General features: G+C 44.9%; 1 protein-coding gene across 8 annotated transcripts in view; it reads left to right on the top strand.

The window, feature by feature from the left end:
- LOC139226857 (uncharacterized) overlaps positions 1 to 18,333 on the top strand; it is a 129,254-nt gene that overhangs the window by 31,512 nt on the left and 79,409 nt on the right. For 7 of the 8 annotated variants that reach the window (XM_070857946.1, XM_070857945.1, XM_070857948.1 and 4 more), the window contains 2 exons: positions 6,701 to 7,078; positions 17,413 to 18,101. In XM_070857946.1, the coding sequence (XP_070714047.1) occupies positions 6,701 to 7,078; positions 17,413 to 18,101 (1,067 nt within the window). The remainder of the gene's footprint in view (positions 1 to 6,700; positions 7,079 to 17,412; positions 18,102 to 18,333) is intronic. The other variant, XM_070857947.1, reaches the window with a different exon arrangement.

The raw sequence follows: 18,333 nt of genomic DNA, 5'->3' as shown, positions 1-18,333 counted from the left end.
ACACTTCCTTCTCAGTCCTTGAGCTGTTTATTTCTTAATCCTTCAATCTAATTGGTTACGGTTCACTCGGGTCCCAGCTGCGATGTTATCAGCTCGCACTTTGATCAACTTGCCACGCAAAAAGTTTAAAAACCTAAATGTGCAGAGGTAAGTCTAACTAACAGCAGATGTTGTACAATGCTAAATCTGACTCTAATGTGTTTTCTTACCTTGCACCAAAGGAGTTTTTATAAACTTTTGCAGTTAACTGTTGGCAGAATATAACCACACATAGCACCAAATTAAAAGTTGTTTCTCAGTTAATTGAACATAGAATTGAAAGGCATTGTTTAATTCAGCGCATATCTCTAATTATCTTACATTATAATAAGTGGATATTTTATATGTAGAAAACATTTTTTTGACAAACTTTCAAGAGCTGCGAACAGCCTTGGTGCTCAAAGTTACAACGTAGAATACATTCGAGGGGTTGCAATAGTTTGCTTACAGAATAATGTATATCTAGGATCAATTACAGGTTGGACACTTATTGAATGCCGTGTAATTTTTATAATCATACATTAATGTTTGCAGAGTGACTTTATGCTTAAAATATATCTTCCTTGAACAAACTTGCAAAATCCTTGCTGTTTAAGTTGGTTTCGTTTTTATAAAAGCAGCAGATCTCCTGTGGCATTGCTCAGGGTGAGTCAACTATTTTATTAAAACAGGATGTTGTACCAAAATGATCAGTGTTACTGACTTACCAAAATTGAGAGTGGCCTTGGGATCTGAGGGCAACAGTAGTACAGGTTGGACCTCGATGGTCCGGCACCTCGGGACCCAACCGGACACCACGGTCTAGCCTAGTCTTACCGGTACCTGTCAACAGCACCCGGGCTCCTGTGAGTGTGTGTTTGTACGTGCTGGCAGCCTTTGGGCAGCTCCCCCAGCACTCACTCATGCACTCACTGACTGCCACTCCAACCAATCGCCGCATCGCTCCAACCTGTATAACAATGTTGAGTGATACTTGAGCCGTCTCCTGGGTGTGGTGCTGTACAGCCCAAAACAAATATTTCAGCCAAAGTTAACACATAGGGAGTGAATTATGACGGCCTGCATCCCAGAATACTTAAGGAAGTGGTCCTAGAAATAGTGGATACATTGGTGGTCATTTTCCAACATTCTATAGACTCTGGATCAGTTCCTATGGACTGGAGGGTAGCCAATGTAACCCCACTTTTTAAAAAAGGAGGGAGAGAGAAAACAGGGAATTATAGACTGGTTAGCCTGACATCAGTGGTGGGGAAAATGTTGGAATCAATTATTAAGGATGTAATAGCAGTGCATTTGGTAAGCAGTGACAGGATTGGTCCATGTCAGCATGGATTTATGAAAGGGAAATCATGCTTGACAAATCTTCTAGAATTTTTTGAGGATGTAACTAGTAGAGTGGACAAGGGAGAACCAGTGGATGTGGTGTATTTGAACTTTCAAAAGGCTTTTAACAAGGTCCCACACAAGAGATTAGTGTGCAAAATTAAAGAACATGGTATTGGGGGTAATGTATTGACGTGGATAGAGAACTGGTTGACAGACAGGAATCGAAGAGTAGGAATAAACGGGTCCTTTTCAGAATGGCAGGCAGTGACTAGTGGGGTACCGCAGGGCTCAGTGCTGGGACCCCAGCTATTTACAATATACATTAATGATTTAGACGAAGGAATTGAATGTAATATCTCCCAAGTTTGCAGATGACACTAAGCTGGGTGGCAGTGTGAGCTGTGATGAGGATGCTAAGAGACTGCAGGGTGACTTGGACAGGTTAGGTGAGTGGGCAAATGCATGGCAGATGCAGTATAATGTAGATAAATGTGAAGTTATCCACTTTGGTGGCAAAAACAGGAAGGCAGAATATTATCTAAATGGTGACAGATTAGTAAAAGGGGAGGTGCAATATGACCTGGGTGTCATGGTACATCAGTCATTGAAAGTTGGCATGCAGGTACAGCAGGCGGTGAAGAAGGCAAATGGTATGTTGGCCTTCATAGTGAGAGGAATTGAGGTCTTACTGCAGTTGTACAGGGCCTTGGTGAGGCCTCACCTAGAATATTGTGTTCAGTTTTGGTCTCCTAATCTGAGGAAGGACATTCTTGCTATTGAGGGAGTGCAACGAAGGTTCACCAGACTGATTCCGGGATGGCAGGACTGACATATGAAGAAGGACTGGGTCGACTAGGCTTATATTCACTGGAATTTAGAAGAATGAGAGGGGATCTCATAGAAACATCTAAAATTCTGACAGGATTGGACAGGTTAGATGCAGGAAGAATGTTCCCGATGTTGGGGAAGTCCAGAACCAGAGTCTAAGGATAAGGGGTAAGCCATTTAGGACAGAGATGAGCAGAAACTTCTTCACTCAGAGAATTGTGAACCTGTGGAATTCTCTACCACAGAAAGTTGTTGAGGCCAGTTCGTTAGATATATTCAAGAGGGAGTTAGATGTGGCCCTTACGGCTAAAGGGATCAAGGGGTATGGCGAGAAAGCAGGAAAGGGGTACTGAGGTGAATGATCAGCTATGATCATATTGAATGGTGGTGCAGGCTCGAAGTGCCAAATGGCCTACTCCTGCACCTATTTTCTATGTTTGGAGAATGATTAACATCTTGCATGGCAGATTTCATGTGGAGAAAATATCCCAAGGCACTTGCTAGAGGAATAATCAGACAGAAATCAACAATGAACCAAAAACAAGATTCTTTGTAATTACCAAGGAACAATGCACTCCGGTAATTACCGCTGTTCCTACGCAATCCTTGCAACTGACAGCCACTCCCAGCGGTGGTTAACACGCTGGTTTGGTGCTCTTTTTTTTGTTAACGGCGAGTAAATGCTGCGCAATGGCTTTCTGCGCAGCACATCTGCAGAACGCTTATGGGTCGTGACCCACAACCGCGTATAAACTCTCCTCTCCCTCAGGCCCAACTAATGCCAAACCGCGATGTTTCTAGATCAGAGAGGTCCAATCTGTATTAGCAGGGGGTCTGAGGGTCTAACAGTACTTTCCAGGCGTTCCAAGGTCCGGGAACGCTGGGGTAGATCCTAGTGTCTATTGTGTGAGGGGTCCTGGGATCTGGGAGAGGAGAGGGAAGTCAGGAACATGGTTTGGCCTCAGGTTTTGTGAGCACTTAGAGGGAGTTCTGGGATTGGCTGAGGGGAAGTCTGAAAAGGGAGTCCTTGGATCTAGCAGTAGTGGGGAGAAGCTTTAGCACCATTTTGGTGGTGTGGGTTTTCTGGGATCTGGCAGTATTGAAGGGGAGAAAGGTCTAGCAGTCTTGCTGGGGAGAGGTGATCCCGAGAGTGAGACCCAAACTGTCCTTGGCCAATTTCAGACGATCAGACGCCACTTTCCCACAGTCCCTTTAGTGCTTACCCCCCCTGGCCCATGGCTTTCCTCATCAGCAATTTGTCTCTAGGATCAATTTTCTCATTAGTAAAAGTGATGGATGGAAAATAATGGCTGGGTTTTACAATCTCACAACCTCAGAATGTCGGAAAGCGCTTTAAAACCATGAAGTACTTTTGAAGTGCAGTCACTGGTATACTGTTAAGCTCCGACAAACAGCAAATGAGACAAATGACCAGATAATGTTTTCTTTTAGTAATGGTTGAGTGCTAAAAATCTCCACGATCATTGCATAGTCTTGGAATTGCCCTTGCTTCAATTGTTTATGTACTCTTCCCTTAAAAGGTGCAATGGTCTCTGCCTAAGCTACACCTTGTGGCAAAGCATTCCATGCTCTGAACCCTCTTGTGAAGAAATTTCTCCTCTCCTTTCTCCTCTCCTTTCTCCTCATTTTTAAATTGATAGCTCTTCATCACTGACTCCCCAACCAATGTACATTCTATGTAATTGAGCTGGGCTTGGGACTCTCGGATATCTATTCTCTATCCCTAACAGCTTGGACCTGCTGCAAAAGTTTATTTAAAATGCAGTTTAACAGGCTGATATCAAAAGGCAATAGAGGTCTTTAAGATTATGAAAGGATTTGATTGGGTAGACGTAGAGAGGATGTTTCCACTTACATAGAACATAGAAAACATAGAAATTTACAGCGCAGAAGGAGGCCATTTCGGCCCATCGTGTCTGCGCCGGCCGACATAGTGCCCCGCACGGCCCTCGGTCAGCAGCCCTGAAGGTTACATATAAACCTATGATCAATGGCGGAAAGGCAAAGAGCACCCAGCCCAACCAGTCCGCCCCACACAACTGCGATCCCTTACACTGAAACATTCTTCACTCCACCCCAACCGGAGCCATGTGATCTCCTGGGAGAGGCAAAAACCAGATAAAAACCCAGGCCAATTTGGGGAGAGAAAAAAATCTGGGAAAATTCCTCTCTGACCCATCCAGGCGATCGAAACTAGTCCAGGCGATCACCCTGACCGTATTCGATTCTCTGCAGTTGTGGGCGGAGACCAGAACTAGGGGACATAAATACAAGATAATCTCTAATAAATGCAATAGGGAATTCAGGAGAAACTTCTTTACTCAGAGAGTGATTAAAATGTGGATCTTGCTAACATATGAACTCAATGTGGCAAATAGCATACATAGGTGCATTTAAGGGGAGGCTAGATAAGTGGATGAGGGAGCAAGGAATAGAAGGCTATGCTGATGGGGTGAAGCCACCCCTGTGTGGAGCACGAACACGGCATCGACCAGTTGGACCGAATGGCCCGTTTTTGTGGTGTACATTCTATGTAATTGAGCCCTCGATTATGCTGGGCTCGGGACTCTCGAGTATCTATTCTCTATCCCTAACAGCTTGAACCTGCTCCAAAAGTTTATTTAAAATGCAGTTTAACAGGCTGATATCAACTAGCTTTGGTTCAATTACTGATCACAACAGTGAGAGGAGTAAACTGAATGGTTGACTGGAGATTTAGCTGCTAATCCAAGGGATCTTCAGCAGATTAGAGCATTTCATTGGTGTGCATTAACTTCAATTACTCAAGCTGTCAGATTCAGCGAGCCTTCCAAGCTCATTGACCCACCCTGAAAACTGTTATTAATAGTCCACACAAAATTTACAAAAATATATAAATGTTTTGAAATAGATTTTCAAATAAACTCTAGATTAATTTTAGAAGCAGTCAATGGAGGTCTTTAAAATTATGAAGGGGCTTGATAGGATAGATGTAGAGATGATGTTTCCACTGGTGGGGAGTCCAGAACTAGGAGGCCAGAAGTATATGATAGTCACTAATAAATCCAACAGGGAATTCAGGAGAAACTTCTATACCCAGGGAGCGGTGAGAATGTGGAACTCGCTGCCACAGGGAGGGGTTGAGGGAAATAGTATCGATGCACTTAAGGGGAAGCTGGATAAACACATGGGGGAGAAAGGAATAGAAGGATATGGTGATGGGGTGAGTTGAAGAGGGGTGGGAGGAGGCTGGTGTGAAGTGCAAAGACCGGTGTGGATCCACTGGGCCGAATGGCCCGTTTCTGTGCTGTAAATACTGTGTAAAACCCCTGTAGGTAATTTCCCAATATGGACTCCTGAGGTGTGCTAGGATTGCAGAAGCAGAATGTTTACCCTTTGGTTCAGTACTGGAGAGTTTGCCAACCTATACAATCTTTAATCAACATAGATTTCTATGATTAAAGTACCGTATAAAATTCTGAAATTTATGTAGATTCGAAGTTTATATTTGGAAAAATACAGGCAAGTGACCAAACAACTCTCTTTTTTTCGTTTATCTGACCATCAACAAAGAAAAGACGATGATGGTCGCTGTTAATCACAGGTGTTGTCTGTACAAACAGGTTATAATAGAACACAGCATCTGTTCGGTTACGTGCCTGAAATAAACCTTTTAAAAATTCAATCTCCAGTTTCTTTCAAGTCTTTTACGAAAAGCAATGAAACAAAGAGGGTTGGGACACACCGTTCAACTTCTGTCATTATACTGATTGCAAACTAGGAAATTCCGCAGAGTGCACATGCTCAAAATCCACAGCGGTGGTTAAGCGCTCGCTCCAACTGACTATGCAGTCCAAGGCCACCTTGAGATAGACGGAGTCCATGCAGTTGAAACATAATAAAAACAATAGAGAATATGGTGAAATGTGTAATTTCTTGATTTAAAACAAAAACCTGTTTATAATCTTATTTTGGCCATTAGAAATTCTGGTTATTGAAGGGGGGGGGAGCAATACTATTTTCAAAAAACATTTTTTAAGTGATTTAATTGATTTGTTAACAAAGCATGACAGGAAACTGTTTAATTAGGGTTTTCCCATTATAAATGCTGATATTCGAAGTGTCACGAGAAGTAATATGTGTGGACAGCAAGTGTGCGCTAATTGCAAGACAATATATAGGTATTCAAAATAGTTCCTGTTCTATTTAGGAAAATCCAATCTCTCAGTAGTGTTTGAGAAAAACATGTGGAACTTTGTTAATTTCTGTAATTTTCTAGCTGTTGATGTCCAGCTGTTCTTTTGTGGATGATGCACTAGACACGTATCTTAATTACTGATGGTCACTTCGCCCTCTGTGTGCTTCCAATTTGCACTGATGCTTTGGAACTGGCCATTAGGAAATGCATAAGACGAGCACAATTGATTTTTCGGAATTTCCCATATTAGCTTAATATAATTTTATATCCCCATTAATCTATAAATGAGTATATTGTTTTTCTCTACAGTCAAAATGATGGAGAAACTTCGCGACGAGTTACTGAACCTCTTCGCAACTGAGCCTAATGGCATTCCTGCAACGAAACTAAATGAATACTACAGCAAGCTATATCGACGGAATCTAAAAGCAAGTAATTATGGATTCAGCTCCATAACGGAGCTGATCAAGTCCATGAGTGATGTGCTGGTTGAGGTCTCCATGCCAGAAGGAATCACCCTTGTCAGACCAAAGTCCACACAAGCCTGTGGAATATTAAAAGCGGAAGAGAAAAAACTTCAAGGAGCAATGCCAGCTTCTGTTCCAGCTGCAACTATTCCGAGCATGAAAACTCTGAACAAAAACTCTCCTGGACCATGGATGTCTCCATTCGCTCCACAACAGCAAGGTACTTCAATTTTTAATTTGATATTGATTAAAATTCTCCTATGTGAAACAGAAGAATAATTTGCAGCTTGTCATAATGGAGGTGATGTCAGACCATGTGTTTTTTTTTGATTACATAGTAGTTACAGCACAGAAACAGGCTATTTGGCTCAACGGGTCCATGCATATGTTAAGAACATAAGGAATAAGAGCAGGAGTAGGCCATTCGGCTCCTCGAGCCTGCTCCGCCATTCAATATCATGACCGATTTTCCACCTCAACTCCGCCTTCCCACATTATCCTCATATCCCTTGATTAGTGCCCAAAAATCTATCGATCTCTGTCATGAATTTACCCAACGCCTGATCATCCACAGCCCTCTGGTAGAGAATTCCAAAGCTTCACAACCCTCTTGAGTGAAGAGATTTCTCCTTGGTCTGAAATGGCTGACCCCTTATCCTGAGACTGTGACCCCTGGTTCTAGACTCTCTAGCCAGGGGAAACATCCTCTCCGCACCTACTCTGTCAAGCTCTCTAAGATTTCAATACGTTTCAATTAGATCACCTCTTATTCTTCTAAACTCCAGAGAATATAGGCCCATTCTATTCAATCCTCGTAGGGCAGTCCTCTCATGCCAGGAGTCAATCTAGTGAACCTTAGTCTTTGTTCTAGAGGAAAGAGCCCCAGCCTGTTCAATCTTCCCTGATCGGTATAACCTCTCCGTTCTGGTATCATTCTCGTAAATATTTTTTGCACCTTCTGCAGTGCTTCTATATCCTGTTTATAAAACTGGAGACCAGAACTGATCACCATACTCCAAGTGTAGTCTAACCAAGGTTCTGTACAAGTTTAACAAAACTTCTCTGCTTTTCAATTCTATCCCTCTAGAAATGAATCCCAAAGCTTTGTTTACTCTGTATGGCTTTATACTGATAGGTCCTTACTATACAGTATTAATGCACACGAGGCCCATACTTGAGAGAAGGTCACTCTGTGACCAGTTACCTTTATTACCAAGACCTCAAGTGATGAAGGTGGGTGGAGCTTTCCCTTTTGTACCTGAAAGTCCAGGTTAGGAGTGTCTCCCACAAGTTCACCCCTTGTGGTCAATGTTCTCAAGGTGTACAACTTAGGTCAGCTTATAGAAAATAGGTGCAGGAGTAGGCCATACAGAGTAAACAAAGCTTTGGGATTCATTTCTAGAGGGATAGAATTGAAAAGCAGAGAAGTTTTGTTAAACTTGTACAGAACCTTGGTTAGACTACACTTGGAGTATGGTGATCAGTTCTGGTCTCCAGTTTTATAAACAGGATATAGAAGCACTGCAGAAGGTGCAAAAAAGATTTACGAGAATGATACCAGAACGGAGAGGTTATACATGGGTTACAATGATAGTTGAATACATGACATCACCTCCCCCTCTTTTCCCCCCCCTCCCCCCAAAAGTCTTATTGGGATCACAGGTTAAGTCTCTCTGGTGGTTTACGCTCCCTTGTAGAGCGCCTGAGTTGGGGCTCCGGTTGTTGAACGCTGGCTTGAGTGTCTGCTGTTTGCGGTGCCTCAGGCCTGTCCGGACTGCCCACAGTGACTGGGCTCTCCTCCACTTGGTTCCGGTGTTCGGTCACCTGTGGTGAAGTAAACTCTACATCGTGTTCTTCCTCTGCTTCTTCTATGGGGTTGCTGAACCTCCTTTTAGTTTGATACACGTGTTTGCGGCAGATTTGTCCATTGGTAAGTTTAACTACCAAAATCCTATTCCCGTCTTTGGCAATCACAGTGCCTGCAAGCCATTTGGGCCCTGCAGCGTAATTAAGGACAAAAACAGGGTCATTGACATCAATACATCGCGCCCTCGCATTCCTGTCATAGTAGTCGCATTGTGACTGACGCCTGCTCTCAACAGTTTCTTTCATAGTAGGGTGTATAAGGGATAACCTGGTTTTGAGCGTCCTTTTCATTAGCAGCTCTGCAGGTGGAACCCCTGTGAGGTGTGTGGCCGGGATCTATTGGCCAACAGGAGGCATGATAAGCGGCTTTGTAGGGAACCCCCTTGGATTCTGAGCATCCCCTGTTTGATTATCTGCACTGCTCGTTCCGTCTGGCCGTTTGAGGCTGGCTTGAACGGTGTCGTTCTGACATGGTCGATTCCATTGCCTGCCATGAAGTCCTGGAATTCAGTGCTTGTGAAGCACGGGCCATTGTCGCTGACCAAGATATCCGGTAGACCATGGGTGGCGAACATTGCCCGTAGACTTTCTACCGTGGCAGAGGATGTGCTTGAATTTAAAATGGCACACTCAATCCATTTGGAGTAGGCCAAAAACCAAACCAAAACAACTACAACCAAAAACAGTTTTCCCATGAAAGGACCTGCATAGTCCACATGGACGCGTGACCATGGCTTGGCGGGCCAGGACCAGGGGCTAAGGGGGTCTTCCCTGGGTGCGTTGCCCACACGTGTTGCACCTGCGAACACAAAGTTCCGGGTCTGCATCTATCCCTGGCCACCAAACGTGTGACCTGGCAATTGCCTTCATCATGACAATGCCCGGGTGCTCATTGTGAAGTTCTCTGATAAACACCTCTCTGCCAATCTGGGGCATGACTACTCGGTTTCCCACAGTAGGCAATTGGCCTGAATCGAGAGTTCATCCTTGCGCCTATGAAACGGTTTAAATTCCTCAGGGCATGCCCCGTACATGGCTGCCCAGTCCCCATTCAGGACACATTTCTTAACAATAGACAGTAGCGGGTCTTTATTTGTCCAGACTTTAATCTGACGGGCTGTCACAAGTGAGCCTTCACTTACGAAAGCTTCAACAGCCATGACCATCTCAGCATCATGCTCAGTTGCACCCTCAGTGGTGGCTAGTGGGAGCCTGCTGAGTGCATCAGCGCAGTTTTCAGTGCCCGGTCTGTGCCGAATTGTGTCGTCATAGGCAGCTAACGTGAGTGCCCACATCCTGTATGCGGACCAATGCATTCGCATTTATGGCCTTGTTATCGGCCAAAAGGGACGTTAGGGATTTGTGATCTGTCTCCAGCTCAAATTTCCTGTCAAACAGGTACTGGTGCATTTTTTTTTTACTGCATATACACATGCTAGCGCTACCTTTTCTACCATCCCGTAGCCCCTTTCTGCCTGGGACGAATCCCGAACGGACATCTGTTATACTCAAACAACCCCTTGTGTGTCGTGATGGTGGTTAGCTTCTTCGACTCACTCGCCAGCTCCTGGGTCATGTAAGCTGAGGTCAGGTCCAATTTTGAAAAAATTTTTCCACCGGATAGCGTTGCAAAGGGGTCCTCCACTCTCGGTAGCGGGTACTGGTCTTGGAGTGACACCCGATTGATGGTGGCCTTGTAATCGCCACATATCCTGACCGACCCATCCGCCTTGAGCACCGGCACGATCGGGCTCGCCCAGTCACTGAATTCGACTGGCGAGATGATGCCTTCCCTCAGCAGGCGGTCCAATTCGTATTCTATCTTTTCCCGCATCATGTACGACACCGCTCTGGTCTTGTGGTGTACTGGCCTGGCGTCCAGGTATATGTGAATCATTACCTTGGCCCCCATGAAAGTGCCGATGCCGGGTTGAAATAATGAGTCAAATTTGTCCAGGATCTGTGAGCATGATACTCGCTCCACAGAAGAAATTGCATTGACATCGCCCCATTTCCAGTTCATGACAGCAAGCCAACTCCTCCCCAGTAGTGCGGGACCGTCCCCCAGGACAATCCAAAGTGACAACCTGTTCTCCGAATCTTTGTGGGTCACGACTACCGTGGCGCTGCCTAGCACCGGAATGATCTCCTTTGTATATATCCGTAGCTGTGCGTCAATCGGCAATAATTTTGGCCTCCTGGCCTTGGACACCCACAACCTTTCGAACTGTTTGATACTCATCAGGGACTGACTGGCCCCCATGTCTAGCTCCATTAATACTGGGATGCCATTGAGGAGCACTTTCATCATTATCGGTGGCGTCCTGGTATATGAACTTGTATATGTGCTCCACATAAACTCACTGAACTTCAGCTTCCAGCGATTTCCCCCAGTGTTCATTTGGCATTGGGCTTTCATCAGGCCCGTCCTCCTTGTACATCAACCTGGCTGCAGGCTCCCTGCACATATGCGTCAAGTGACCGCTGACGTTGCAGTTTCTGCAGGTATATTGCTGATACCTGCCAGCTCTGGCTGGGTGTTGGCCTCCACACCTCCAGCATGAGCTGGAGGCCCCGTTATTGGAAACAAAAGGTCCATTACCAGTCGATCGTCTCTGACTGTCTCTGTAACTGTCCTTAAGCGCACCATTAACAGGTGTTGATGGCCCCATTACTGGTCGCATTGTCCATTGCGATGGTATGAATTGCCGTTCAGCTAGCCATTGTCTCTGTTGAATTCCCCCTTTGGGTTCAACTACATGCTGGGGCATGTCCGTTGCCCTTGTCTGCGTAGAGAACTGTGTGCCGCGTTAACAATGTTGACTCCCTGGTCGTTTGCCGCATTTGAGCCAAGATTTTTGTCATACATCATTCTGGTCTCTTCCTCCCCCGAGATAAATGTCTGAGCTATCAGAGCCGTCGCTTCCAGGGTCAAGTCTTTGGTCTCAATCAGTTTCCTGAAAACCCCAGGGTGCCCAATGCCCTCAATAAAAAAAAGTCTCGCAGCATCTCCGCTCTGCATACATCTGGGAACTTACATAGGCTCGCCAGTCGCCGGAGATCTGCCACGAACTCTAGAACGCTTTGCCCTTCTCGCCACCAGTGCATGTAAAACTGGTGTCTCACCATGTACATGCTGCTCGCCGGTTTACAGTGTTCCCCAATCAACTTACTGAGCTCTTCGAACGTCTTTTCCGCCGGCTTCTCTGGCGCTAGAAGGTCCTTCATCAGGGAGTACATTCTGGATCCACAAACCGTCAGGAGATGAGCCCTGCGTTTGTCAGCCGAATCCTGTCCCAACCATTCCTTAGTGACAAAACTTTGCTGTAGTCTCTCAATAAAGTCATCCCAATCATCACCAACACAGTACCTCTCTTCTGTGCTGCTAGTGGCCATGCTCGCGTGGTTTACATCCCAGTTTCTCGTCGCCAATGATATGTCCTTACTATACAATATAAATGCACACGAGACCCATACTTGAGAGAAGGTCACTCTGTGACCAGTTACCTTTATTACCAAGACCTCAAGTGATGAAGGTGGGTGGAGCTTCCCCTTTTATACCTGAAAGTCCAGGTTAGTAGTGTCTCCCACAAGTTCACTCCTTGTGGTCAATGTTCTCAAGGTGTACAACATAGGTCAGCTTATACATGGGTTACAATGACAGTTGAATACATGACAATAACCTGCGTCGCTACTTTTAGTGCTTTGTGTATCTGTACCCCCAGATCCCTCTGTTCCTCTACACTATTTAGGCACTTATTTCCAAGGCCTATGTAACCTCTTTAATCTTCTCACCAAAATATATTTCCTCACACTTATCTATATTGAAGTTAATTTGCCAATTACATGCCCATTCTGCAAGTTTATTAATGTCTTCCTGTATATTATTGCAGTCCTCTGTTCACTACACCCCCAATTTGGTGTCATCTGCAAATTCTGAAATTGTGCTTCCCTTTCCTGAGTCCAAATCATTTATGTAAATAGTGAACAATGGACCCAGTGCCAATCCTTGTGGAACACCAGTGGTCCCAGCACCGATCCCTGTGGAACACCAGTGGTCCCAGCACCGATCCCTGTGGGACACCAGTGGTCCCAGCACCGATCTCTGTGGAACACCAGTGGTCCCAGCACCGATCCCTGTGGAACACCAGTGGTCCCAGCACTGATCCCTGTGGAACACCAGTGGTCCCAGCACTGATCCCTGTGGAACACCAGTGGTCCCAGCACCGATCCCTGTGGAGCAGCAGTGGTCCCAGCACCGATCCCTGTGGAACACCAGTGGTCCCAGCACCGATCCCTGTGGAACACCAGTGGTCCCAGCACTGATCCCTGTGGAGCAGCAGTGGTCCCAGCACCGATCCCTGTGGAACACCAGTGGTCCCAGCACCGATCTCTGTGGAGCAGCAGTGGTCCCAGCACCGATCCCTGTGGAACACCAGTGGTCCCAGCACCGAGTGGTCCCAGCACTGATCCCTGTGGAGCAGCAGTGGTCCCAGCACCGATCCCTGTGGAACACCAGTGGTCCCAGCACCGAGTGGTCCCAGCACTGATCCCTGTGGAGCAGCAGTGGTCCCAGCACTGATCCCTGTGGAGCAGCAGTGGTCCCAGCACTGATCCCTGTGGAGCAGCAGTGGTCCCAGCACTGATCCCTGTGGAGCAGCAGTGGTCCCAGCACTGATCCCTGTGGAGCAGCAGTGGTCCCAGCACTGATCCCTGTGGAGCAGCAGTGGTCCCAGCACCGATCCCTGTGGAACACCAGTGGTCCCAGCACCGATCCCTGTGGAGCAGCAGTGGTCCCAGCACTGATCCCTGTGGAACACCAGTGGACCCAGCACCGATCCCTGTGGCACAGCACTTCCCACCATTTGCCAGTCTGAGTAACTAAGGGATAGTTATTGATACGTTAATCCTTTATTAAATATTAGGTTTGCAACAATCAACTGGATTTTAAAGTTGTTTTCACAAATTTTCTCCTATATTTTGCTGAGCGCATTCCCTTTTAATAGGTTGTAGTTCCATGGGCACCATCAATCCTCTGGCACATCACCCAGTGCCTGTTGCTCATGTTTACACGGCAGGCTATTTGATGATGGAGGGCATCACAGCCAAGCCCAGTCCTGTCTGCACAACTGCACTTTGCAGGAGGGAGTACTGGATAGTGATCTGAAGTGGGAACTCTTCCTGATTCTCTCTTCCATACCTACCCCAGAGGCTGTCGGCCACATTGCAGTTCCGCCTCTACCACACGAGCTGCCCCATTAAATAATTTGTACAAGAGACATTAATATGTTTAATAATTCACTTAATTCATCACTGACAGAACGTTATTCTTAAAACACCCTAACTAACCATACAGAGCACATTAGCCTTGCGTCCAAAACTCACGTGCACGGATATTGATGAGGAATCATGAAGATGGCTTCTTCAAGCCTGTTCATCGCATAGGGTCTCTTTCTTTCTAACTAAGTAAAAACATGGCATCTCTTTATACCATTTTCTTTTATGGTTCTCTTCCTGCTGGATGCAACCACCCACTTGCTCGAACCAATTGCCAAACAGGGATGAGAGGCCCCATGTTTTTTCACACCATACTGTTACTCCCTCCCAGTACTTTGTTGTCAGTAACTTGATGATCTTCCACAACCCCCTGCTGTGATGAAAAGCCTGTGTTTTAACAGCTTATATATTTCAACCTTTATCATTCTTTCTGCTCAATATTTTTCCACCTAGCTTATTTATTTATATGTGCCTATCTTTACAGTGCAATATACTTAGTCCTGAAATTCATCCTTTAACATTATCAGCATCACTGAGGGGCAAAGATAGGCTTTTCAAGAACACAATTTAATTCATTTCTGTCTACATTACATAAAAACATAAGAAATAGGAACAGGAGTAGGCCATACGGCCCCTCGAGCCTGCTCCGCCATTCAATAGCTGATCTGATCATGGACTCAGCTCCACTTCCCCGCCCATAACCCTTATCCCCTTATCGTTTAAGAAACTTGTCTATTTCTGTCTTAAATTTATTCAATGTCCCAGCATCCACAGCTCTCTGAGGCAGCGAATTCCACAGATTTACAACCCTCTGGGAGAAGACATTTCTCCTCATGTCTGTTTTAAATGGGCGGCCCCTTATTCTAAGATCATGCCCTCTAGTTCTAGTCTCCCCCATCAGTGGAAACATCCTCCCTGCATCCATCTTGTCAAGCTCCTTCATAATCTTATACGTTTTGATAAGATGAATAGAGGCCCAACCTACTCAACCTTTCCTCATAAGTCAACCCCCCAATCCCCGGAATCAACCGAGTGAACCTTTTCTGAACTGCCTCCAAAGTGAGTATATCCTTTTGTAAATATGGAAACCAAAACTGCACGCAGTATTCCAGGCGTGACCTCACCAATACTCTGTATAGCTGTAGCAAGACTTCCCTGCTTTTATATCCATTCCCTTTGCAATAAAGGCCAAGATACCATTGGCCTTCCTGATCACCTGCTGTACCTGCATACTATCCTTTTGTGTTTCATGCACAAGTACCCCCAGGTCCCGCTGTACTGCGGCACTTTGTAATCTTTCTCCATTTAAATAATAACTTGCTCTTTGATTTTTTTTTCTGCCAAAGTGCATGATCTCACACTTTCTGACATTATACTCCATCTGCCAAATTTTTGCCCACTCACTTAGCCTGTCTGTCCTTTTGCAGATTTTTTGTGTCCTCCTCACACATTGCTTTTCCTCCCATCTTTGTACCGTCAGCAAACTTGGCTATGTTACACTCGGTCCCTTTTTCCAAGTCATTAACATCGATTGTAAATAGTTGGGGTCCCAGCACTGATCCCTGCGGCACCCCACTAGTTACCGGTTGCCAACCAGAGAATGAACCATTTATCCCGACTCTCTCTTCTCTGTTAGTTAGCCAATCCTCTATCCATGCTAATATATTACCCTCAACCCCGTGAACTTTTATCTTGTGCAGTAACTTACTGTTCTGTCTTGGTTAGAAATAAAAGTAATGTAAAAACAATCAATATTCTTACACCAGTTATTAATCCTGATAGCTTGACATGGTCGAATGGACCAAAATCTCTATGCCTTTACCTATTGGGCCTTTAGGGGAACCAATTTTTAAAAATGTTTCTATATATTTAGACTGTTCCTTTATGATAATTCCAATGAATATGGACATAGAAACATAGAAAATAGGAGCAGTAGTAAGGCCATTCGGCCCTTCGAGTCTGCACTGCCATTCAATATGATCATGGCTGATCCTCTTATCTCAACACTATATTCCCGCTTTTTCCATTTTAAATATCTCCATTTTAAATATATTCAGTGACTTGGCCTTCACAGCCTTCTGTGGTAGGGAATTCTACAGTTTCACCACCCTCAGTGAAAAAATCTCTCCTCATCTCGGTCCTAAATTTCCTACCCCGTATCCTGAGACTGTGACCCCTTGTTCTAGACTTCCCTGCCAGGGGAAATATCCTCCCCGCATCCAGTCTATCCAACCCAGTCAAAATTTTATACGTTTCAATGAGATCCCCTCTCATTCCTCTAAACTCCAGTGACTACAGGCCTAGCCGACCCAATCTCCCCTCATACGTCAGTCCTGCCATCCCAGGAATCAGTCTGGTGAACCTTCGCTGCACTCCCTCTATGGCAAGTTTATCCTTTCTTGGGTAAGGTGACCAAAACTGCACACACTACTCCAGGTGTAGTCTCGCCAAGGCCCTGTATAACTGTAGTAAGACATCCTTGCTCCGGTACTCAAGTCCTCTTGCAATGAAGGCCAACATACCATTTGCCTTCCTAACTGCTTGCTGCACCGGCATGTTTGCTCTCAATGACTGGTGTACAAGGACACCCAGGTCCCTCTGTACATCGACACTTCCCAAGCCATCACCATTTAAATAATATTTTGTCCTTATGTTTGTCCTACCAAAGTGGATAACTTCACATTTATCCACGTTATACTGCATCTGGCATGTGTCTGCCCACTCACTCAACCTATCTAAATCACCTTGCAGCATCTTCTCATCCTCCTCACAACTCACAATCCCACCTAGTTTTGTGTCATCAGCAAACTTGGAAATATTACATTTGGTTCCCTCATCCAAATCATTTATTTATATATATTGTGAATAGCTGGGGTCCAATCACTGATCCCTGTGGTACCCCACTAGTCACTGCCCGTCACCCCGAAAAAGACCCGTTTATTCCTACTCTCTGTTTCCTGTCAGTTAACCAATTTTCAGTCCATGCCAATACATTACCCCCAATCCTATGTGCTTTAATTTTGCACACTAACCTCTTATGTGGGACTTTATCAAAGGTCTTCTGAAAATCCAAATACTCTACATCCACTGGTTCTCCCTTATCTATTCTGTTCTTATCTATTCCATTCTAACCAGAAAGGTTAATATACAATGTGTTTACAAATCTTTTGGATCTCTGACAAAGGTAATTGAAAGTGGGCAACGCAAACCTAGAAGAGAATTATGGCTTGATTCATCATGCCTTCTTCCCTCCATCCTTGCCCCAAATGATGTACAAGTTTTATTGTTCAGTTATTTTTTTTTTAAAAGGTATTACCAGTACTTTTTGGTGATAGTTGAATGCAGTATTATGGTGGTTAATGAATTGAAGGGAAGTGTGCCAAACAGACTAATGCTTTGTTCCTCATTCAGCAGCCATACCCACAGCTCCTGCAGCAGTGTATGGACTGAAGATGGCACCATCAAGTGGCATTTTATGTGGCCTACCAGTAATGCCTTTGGCGCACAATTTTGGACCAAGGCCACAAGTAACATTTGGTGTCACAAAACGCCAAACAGTCTCACCGGCGCTGTCGACAACATCTTCAGAGGGCTATCCTGAACAAAGTGGAGGCTGTGTAAAGCAGAGAAGTTGTAAAGAAGAGGAAACATCTAAGAAAAATCCTGTGCCCATAGTCCAATTTGGTTGCCCTGGACCATGGGGTATAGCAAATACGGCAGTGCAACCAACTGAATCTTGCACAATTAGTCAAAACATTGTTACTTCAGTAAAGCCAAGACAACGTTCAGCTTCCCCCGCACTCTCAACAGCGTTTTCAGATGACTTTCCTGCATTGGACACGAAAATGTCAAAAGAACAACTGAAAAAGCTAAAAGAGGAGGAAATGAGGAAGGCCAGGTCAATGCATCGATTCCCCCAAAGTTACTTTCCACAAGTAAGGGAGGAACATAATTCTGTCATGCAGGCAATTGAGATGTTGGCCTCAGATACTCTAATGCAGCAAAGAAGTAGGCAGATCAATTTGGAAGAAGTGAACCAGCGAATTAATGAGTTTATTCGTGCTCTAGCTACTGAAGGAGAACATGTCACTGAAGAGAAGGTTTGTAGTAATGTGAAAGTAAAGACTCTGGAAACATAAATTTGAGTGGCTTGACACACACACGAATGTGTATCTCTCTCTATATATGTATGAATATATGCCAGCCATATATATATTATATATATTTATATTTTATATACACACACACATATATATAAGAACATAAGAATTAGGAGCAGGAGTAGGCCATATGACCTCTCGAGCCTGCTCCGCCATTCAATAAAATCAAGGC

This window comes from Pristiophorus japonicus, chromosome 16, assembly GCF_044704955.1.
Source record: "Pristiophorus japonicus isolate sPriJap1 chromosome 16, sPriJap1.hap1, whole genome shotgun sequence".
Lineage (NCBI taxonomy): Eukaryota > Metazoa > Chordata > Chondrichthyes > Pristiophoridae > Pristiophorus > Pristiophorus japonicus.
Note: the sequence above shows the minus strand (reverse complement) of the source record. Positions and strands in the feature narration are given on the sequence as shown.